Source organism: Pseudomyrmex gracilis, unplaced genomic scaffold, assembly GCF_002006095.1.
Source record: "Pseudomyrmex gracilis isolate BER0280 unplaced genomic scaffold, ASM200609v1 scaffold_167, whole genome shotgun sequence".
Lineage (NCBI taxonomy): Eukaryota > Metazoa > Arthropoda > Insecta > Hymenoptera > Formicidae > Pseudomyrmex > Pseudomyrmex gracilis.
Window position 1 is genome coordinate 335094 of NW_018020751.1, and position 8187 is coordinate 343280.

General features: G+C 32.4%; 1 protein-coding gene and 1 long non-coding RNA gene across 8 annotated transcripts in view; both read left to right on the plus strand.

Annotated features, from left to right (window-relative positions):
• The first annotated feature begins 279 nt into the window (after positions 1-279).
• Positions 280-4143, plus strand: LOC109857633 (protein bric-a-brac 2-like). 2 transcript variants are annotated; one of them, XM_020434135.1, is made up of 6 exons: positions 280-657; positions 899-1085; positions 1213-1389; positions 1464-1947; positions 2545-2604; positions 3207-4142. In XM_020434135.1, exons 2-6 carry the CDS (start codon positions 903-905, stop codon positions 3626-3628), a joined length of 1326 nt encoding a protein of 441 aa, XP_020289724.1. In that variant the 5' UTR covers positions 280-657; positions 899-902; the 3' UTR covers positions 3629-4142. The 2 variants fall into 2 exon arrangements, with proteins under 2 accessions (XP_020289724.1, XP_020289725.1); XM_020434136.1 differs by lacking the exon at positions 2545-2604 and having other exon boundaries at positions 3207-4143.
• Positions 4144-5049: 906 nt separating this feature from the next.
• Positions 5050-8187, plus strand: part of LOC109857625 — an 11228-nt gene continuing 8090 nt past the window's right edge. Inside the window, exons 1-8 of one of the 6 annotated variants that reach the window (XR_002250526.1) lie at positions 5050-5236; positions 5355-5686; positions 5787-5926; positions 6040-6218; positions 6473-6676; positions 6766-6906; positions 6994-7166; positions 7266-8015. This is a non-coding gene — a long non-coding RNA (uncharacterized LOC109857625). Of the gene's footprint in view, positions 5237-5354; positions 5687-5786; positions 5927-6039; positions 6219-6472; positions 6677-6765; positions 6915-6993; positions 7167-7265; positions 8016-8187 lie in introns of those variants that run through there. The other 5 variants (XR_002250523.1, XR_002250522.1, XR_002250525.1 and 2 more) reach the window with 5 other exon arrangements.

Sequence of the window (8187 nt, forward strand, 5' to 3'; positions counted from 1 at the left end):
ATAAGAGCAAAAAATGCTACCACCATGAACAGGCATACTGTTATTTAAATCAAATTTAATGTGTGGCTATAACGTTATCCATTGGTTCCGCCATTTTGTTTCAGAACCAATGAAAAGTTTGACAACATTGGCCAGACTCTTATTTCCAGGGACTCTACGGCTGCGGTCCGTTTCATGCTTAATCGCGCATTTATCTGTAATATATGTCACGTATACTATAGATAAATGTGCGCTTAAGCATGAAACGGACCGCAGCCTACGAGAGCGTCGTAAGAAAGTAGTACGGATAGTCGCTCTCAGGCTTCTTCCTAATGTGATTTATGGTTTGCTGGTTTTGTAATTTGTACAAACATTCGCAAAAATAACAAAGTGATTCATACTAAAGTGGACGTATTGTTAGGAACGCGATTGACATTGATTTTGTATTCCAATTTTTGTGAGATGTTGACAATTAAAAAACGAAATTCAAATGATAAAACTTGAAAATGACTATAGACTATATTGCTGTCAAACTTTGCATTATTGTTGACACATGCGATTTGATGTACTGTGTACTAAAGTCTTCCGAGAGCATCATTATTTTCATAAAGTAACTTTTTATTTCTTTGAATTGTATTAACGCGATTTTTAATCGCTTTGAGTGCGAAATTGTTGAAGGTAAAGAAAAAACTTTAATTACCCCAGTACCATTAATATTTTTCAGTAGGCCATTAATAATCGTAAAAAATAATGTATTAATGTTCTTTTAACAATGTAGAGTAACATGTGTTTTGTTTGCAGTTACATATAAAATAGTCACAATATTATGAACTATATCATATTGCTTGTGTAAACATTGATATTTTTTATTGTTTTGTCATATGTATATATATAAAATATCTTTCTTTTTTAAATATAGAACAATGTCTGAAGAACAATTCTCCCTAGTATGGAACAGTTTCCCAAGAAACTTGTCTTCGGGATTGTATACACTTCTGGCAGATGAACAGCTTGTAGATGTTACTTTAGCTGCTGAAGGACAAATTCTACGAGCTCACAAATTGATATTGTCAGTTTGCAGTACATATTTTCGAGATCTTTTTAAGGTGTTATTTTAATATAATTAATATGTATATATGCACATATATGTATGTATGTATAATATTACTAACTATATTTGTTTAAGTTTTGTTGCTGTAATATATAATTTTAGTTTTTACATTTTGTATGCAGGGAAATTCATGCAAACATCCAATTGTCATATTAAAGGATGTTAATTATCGAGATTTGTCAGCTATGCTACATTTTATGTATCAAGGAGAAGTAAATATAAAGCAAGAAGATATTGCTAGTTTTCTAAAAGTTGCAGAGACTCTTCAAATAAAAGGACTAACTGCAGAAACAGATGAAGTATGTGTTATGATGGCATTACAATCAACTTTATGAACAGAAACACTCTCATGAAGTTGATTTCTGTATTATAGAAATTGGAAGAGGGTCTTAGAAAAAATGTCGAAGACTTTGAGGAACAACTATTTGAAGAAAAGGACAAAAGCACTCCCTGCAACATGGATGAAAATGACTCCACTTTTGACAGGCTGTCACATACCATAGAAAAGAGACAATCAACAAAGAGACCTAAAAATACCTTACAAATTTCAACAAATAGAAAAGTATTTGTATCTTCAAACATACATGACACTAACAATCGAGAAAGCTGTATAGAAGACAACTATAATCTTCCTGACACACCATCAAAGTTCAATGAAAGGTGCAGAAGTATGGATAAATCACCAAGGAATACAGAAGAGCAACCATTAGATTGTACATCAGATGTGAATCAGCTGCAAGAAGCTAAGCAAGAGCCACTAGATTACACTCTCGATATGGATACAGATCAATCAAGATACAAATCTTACACAGCAGAAAGAATATTCTATGACCCTAAGGAAAACATACAAAAACAAGGTAGTGATCTTCCTTCGTTCTGTCGGCATCTCATTCTTTAGACGACGACGCTATCGATAGATTGAATGACGTCGTCGAAAGTGACGTCGTCGAAAACGGAGGTGAAACGCCCTTTGACAAAGAACAAAGCGCCAGCGGTATTTCCAAAGGTTTGACACATTCAAATGTTGTCACGATATAGATGTGTAATTTGTTATTAAGATTCATTATCACATTTGATTGCGACGCAAGCTCTTCTACGCACTATTTGTGTACTTTTTTAATTAACCCCCGGTATTTATATGAATGATTTTGAAACCTTTTAATAAGCGATATTTTCCTGCCGAGTTTTAGTATCAAGTATTGGTTGATGTGCCAATTTTGCATAGCATTGAAATACAAAACAATCTCTTAGATTGCAACACTGGGGGTTAAAATCAGTTTAATCTCTCTGATCAAAGCGCAATACCACGTTTGCATGTTTTCACGAGAATGGGTGTTTCAAATCCGAGCAAGCAATGTATCTCAACAAGTTTATATCTCGCATTTTACATACATTCATTAGGCATTTTGTTTCATCGGCTATGAATGTTTAGAGAAAGCGATATTATCTTACAGATTTCACGCCAGATATGCAGTTAGTTTCCTACAATCAGAACTCACAAATTCAACCATTTGGTACGTTTTACACTTTTGCCGCATTACGCTTATCGTGGTTTTAACTTGTTCAATTGTCTGTTTAAAGAGGAAACCAATTCATAAGTGTTTGCATTTTTTTAGAAATAGAAAACAGCACGTATATTTGGGTTTTTATCTACGAATGCTTGTGGATTGGTTTCTTGTTAAAGATGTTTCTACTTTTCTCTCTTCTTCAAGATATTCTTTACGCTAGTTTTTCAAATACAATCTTTCAAAAACACGTACAGATGCAATATGTATTACACTCATCTTGTTACATGTTATTAGTTGTAATTAATCTATTTTATAAGAAAAACTAAGTTGTTGATTCTTCTCTTCTATCAAATTTTACCCTTTTTATTTGATATCTTTTTCATTAACTTATCTTTTGGTAGATAAATTTCATGAAACATCATCTTTTATTGTGCACATTGACTTACATGCATATGTAAAATATTTCCTTTGCTGGTTTTTTCTTTATATATTTGCATATCTGTTGTCTAACATATTTCTCCAGTTCACACATCATTCGATATAATCTTTCGATAATTTTTCAAAACTAACTTTCGTGTTTAACGTTTCTTTAAATTTTTTCTTATCAGGTTTGAATAACGCGACGTTTCAAAATGATATCACATACGACACAACAAATCCTAGCAATAAAATCCAGAGTGCCGCAAAAGACATTCCCAGCAGCAGTCTACCGCTGGAAACAACGCTACGAGTCATCTCGGAATTGGGCCCTACGCTGCGAATGGAACGCGGCAAAGTGGTACGCATGTATGCGTGTCCGTGGTGCCTTCGTCATTTTACGCGCAAAGAGAATCTCAAGCTTCATGTTCGTTATATTCATGGTCCGCTTGAAACTCTCACGTGTACGCTTTGTGGCAATAAATATAAGAACAGTAACAGTCTGCGTGTACACTCCTACCTCTATCACAACGCTAAACGGGATAAGCATGGAAAGCCGCTGACGGTAGGTAGCAGCGGTAGTGGCGACGGAAGCGGCAACAGTAGTGTATAAAAACAGATCGGAGTTGTCCCTTTTTTAAACAAGCCTTGAAAAAAATGGACATTCGTATTTTACATAAGACCGAATATTGAGTTGCGAGTGGAATTTTGTATTTATATTAGCGTACATTAAGATGCATTAATAGTTTCTAGCGTGCTTGCGTTCAAATTTTTTAAATAATTTAAAAAGAATGGATTTTATAAATAATTTATAATAGTTTATATAAATTATGTTTTAGTTTACTAACGTAACTGTTTTACGTACGTGAAGACTAAACTAATCGGTGATATTTGTTTTGTGTTATAAAATATACAATTAAATGCAAACGCGGAAAATCCATTAATGCAGTCTGATGTACAATTGACATAACGTATCTAGGCACGTAATAAGTACCAAATATTTCTATACGATATTAAATTAAGCCGAAGATTTATAGAAATAAAGCGCCTTACTATATACAAACTATTACGCAGAACCTGTTTCCACACATCCTTCCCACTTATAAAATTTTATAATAATAAAAAAAAAACTGAGAAATTATTTTTCACAGGGTTGTATGTGTGTCTATATACACGTGTATACATATATACAAACCGCGATAGAAAAACATTTATGAAGTTATGTTGCATTAAAATTTATGATTTGCGATTATATAAATATATTTTGAGAAATAAATGTAAAAATATTGGTCTTTTATAAAATATTTGTAACTATTTGTAAAAATAGTTTCCAAATACTATTTTGGCAAAACAATAACAATATGGTGAATTATCTTAGCATAATACTTGCAAAATTAAATTTAAAAAGAAATTGTTTAATAATTGAAAAAAAATTTCAGCTATGTGATGTTTAAAACATAGAAATATAATTGCACATGAAAAAATTAATTCATGTATATGCTTATAGAAATGCACAATGACTCCTAAATTATAAATATGTTGAAATATTGCACATTAATGATGCAGCAAAATCTTAAATCAAGAATTAAATCAGTTTCTATGAGATGCATGTGAACTGAGCTTTCAATAATGCTTATCGAGTATTTTAAAATAATTAGTTAACGTTTTCTGATCATGTCTCAATCAGAGTTCTGAAATCGTGGAAAGTGAGATTCTCCATCACTATTACTATTTAATGAGAATCAAATTAATTTATTAATTAGAATATAAACATTATATCCAAAAATGCAAATATTGCAAAAAATGGTTTTGCTGCATTATCCATACAGCACCGAAAGATTGCAGTATTATTGCATAAATCTTACAGTAAAACATTGTAATATTGCGTGATAGTTGCGAAATATTTCTGCGATGTTACTGCAAGCTTATGACAACGTTGAAATGTCCGCCTACAAAAATATTATAATCAAGAGGCACGGTAGTGCCTCGCGCCAAGTTCACGCGCAACGAAGTGGCACTCGAACTGCGCGAGTACACTGTGCCTATTATACGCGAAAATCAGGTATTTCAGTAGAGGGGAGATTTTAAATCAGCTATTTTTCAATAACGACTGAACCGATCGACTTCTTTTTGGACTCCTTCGATTCGCGTTGAAAAATTGAAGGAAAAAGTATTCTGGGTACCGATTGTGTATTTATGCGAAGTAGTGAAAATTACAAAAGTGAGAAAGTTTACTAGTTGTCGACTAATAAAATCACAGATATTTTAGTAAATTTTCTCACTTTTGTAATTTTCACTACTTCGCATAAATACACAATTGGTACCCTGGCGTTTTTTAGTTTGTGGCTTGTGAGCAGAGATAATGAAAGATAAACAAAAATGTGTGTGAAATTCACGTATTTCGGAATTTGTCGTCTCCGGATCAAGAATGTGTCCAGGTTCTTAGTGCTTCCAAGAGATGGCGGTATGAGCGCTAACGAAAGAAAGGAAGAGAACTTTAATATGTGATGAGAGAGAGAAAGAGAGCAAGTGAGCGAATAAGTGAGCGACGATCAAACGAGCGAGTGACTGTGAGAAAGAGAGAGCGCAACAAGAGCAAGTGCGAACATAATTTATTTACATATATATAATACTTCTGTTTATTTAAGAAGAAAACCAACAGATGACAACCGTAAGTACAAAAAATATACGTACGCATATACGCATAACCACAAATCATGTATTAGGTTATGATTATCTTTCTTTGTAATAATGGTGTGTTACTTGCATAGGTAAAGAAATTGAATTTATTTTTTGGCAAATAATAGACTGTCTACGGCCGAACAAAAACTTTTGAAAAGTATTATCCACTATTACAGAATATTATTGAAAAAATGGTTGCTCATACGCAAGATTTCGAATCTCTGCCATAGTAAGTGTTTTCTTTTTCTCTGTTTTATCTTTTTGTTTAGCATTTTCTCTTTTTATAATTAGTTTTATATAATTGTAAACGTACAGTATATAAACATTTACAATATTTTCAAGGAATTGCCAATTGACAATTTGTTGCCTTTAATCGACTTGTTTCACAATGAAAGCATTAAAGTTGAAGTTTGTAAAACAGTCATAAAAGGATTGAATATGCAAAGCGGACCTATTACGGACTCCATTATCATAAATGCTCTGATATTTATTGCAACAAGGATAATGCACGATTCTGTTAGGTATGTCAATTCATTCACGTTCAATAATCTTTTGTCTGATTTATTTCTGGTAAAACCATATAAACATACGCAACATAGAGTGCTCTGACTGTCAAAGTATATATTATATATATGATGATATACAATATTATATTCCTCTACAAATGTCATATACAATAATGTCAATTATGGTTTTAAAGTTTTAATTTATGTCAGAATAGAAGGAATATATTCTCTACTACAGAAATTATAATAATTCATTTATCTATGTTCAGTGTGTAAATAGATTAGCAGTTGATACTAGTAGAAAGATAGTACATAGCCATCACACGAGAATTACGTCGGCATTTGTGCTGCATTCTGTTTTATATTACTATACCTTTATATAGTAACTAACTTTTGTCCATACGTGTCCATTCAATAATATTATTTACTATCTGGACAAGTTGTTCTTTTAAATCAATGTCTAGGTCAACAAGGTAAGCCACAAATTAGTTGCTTCATCGTTTATTCTTTTTTTTATTGTTATAACTTCATCATTTTATGTATCCAAATGGGGATTTTTCAGCTGATGCCTGTTTCAAATGCCGCTTTAAGTTTAGTACCAGAAATGCTGGAAACCATTGATATTGATGGAAGACAAAAAAGTTCGCGACCATATCTGCTTTCATACTTGTCGAGTTTCTTATCAACATTACTAGTAGTTCCAGTATGTGTGTATGTATTATACCTTACACATTTCGATTTGCACACAATTGTAAGATTGATGATATGTTATGTTACAATGTTGGTCCAGAACACGATGTAGTATTTAAAATAATGAGAGGCCTGCTGAATGCGGTTCAACGTTATTTCGAAGAGAACGCTTTGATCAAGTCACATTTATATATACATACATATTTACGTGTACTCGATCTTCTCTCATCTCAAGTGTAATACAGGAAAATTATCCGTTATCACATTGACAAGGTATTTAATATTTTTGTGTAATTACGAAATTAGCAAATTGATGCGACGCGTACAGTGTTTCAAAAATACTTGAGAAGTAATTAGAAATGGCATTTGCAGGTTGATTCAAACGATAAATTGTATGGATTTGATCAAAAATTTATTGGCGAAGTCAATAAACTTTGTTCGAAAAATGTCGAAGAACTTCTAAATCATCTCAACTATCTTGAATCTGCTGAGCAATTTGACAAACAATTTGCTCTAGTGCGTGAGCTGATCAATCAATTGTTTTATTATTCGTGCAGATTTGAAAAATCCTGCGTTGGCAAACATAGCTATAAATTTGTGACACTTGTCACGACATAACGCAGTAGATACGAAAGTATTAATTATGCGTATCAATTAGAACTTTGAATATTGCATATACTGATTTGTTTCTAATCTTTTCCGATTATTTCTTTGCATATGAGAGTAAAAGCTTATTATACGACAGAAAAGTCATCATCGAGAATACGAACAATTTGCTGATATACTATGATATATAGGAAAATGTTGAAATGAATGACAGTAATACATTAAGAACAATCACAACATAGTCTAAATACATTTTATTGGCAGTTCTTTTGGAAGACTTTTATAATTATATGCAACACACACTTTTCTGACTAGTTGGTTTTTCTATCAAGTCAATCAGCAACAATAGTAGAACAAAAGAGATAAAAGGATATAAAATATAATAATTAATTGGTAACTAATCATTATATACTGTGTGTGTGTACTATATGATTTTTATATATTACATCTCTTTTTATCTATAAGTCTACTTAAAGACTTGCACTTACTTTCTGTTTCTTTTGCTCGTGTTGCACTTTTCCCTGCACAATAAAGAAATAAATAAATATATATACATATGAAAGAGAAAGTGGAAAACGATGTACAGTGCGAAGCACCATATCGTGCGCCGTGAGGAGAAGTAGTTCTCCTCCGGCCGCCTCCTACTATCACGCGCCAGCGGCCCGAGATTTAATCCATATATCGGCAC

Coding starts and splice junctions, on each gene's coding strand:
- LOC109857633 (XM_020434135.1), top strand. CDS start 903: ATGTCTGAAGAACAATTCTCCCTAGTATGGAACAGTTTCCCAAGAAAC. Junction 1,390..1,463: donor TAACTGCAGAAACAGATGAA/GTATGTGTTATG, acceptor TCTGTATTATAG/AAATTGGAAGAGGGTCTTAG. Junction 2,605..3,206: donor CTCACAAATTCAACCATTTG/GTACGTTTTACA, acceptor TTTTCTTATCAG/GTTTGAATAACGCGACGTTT.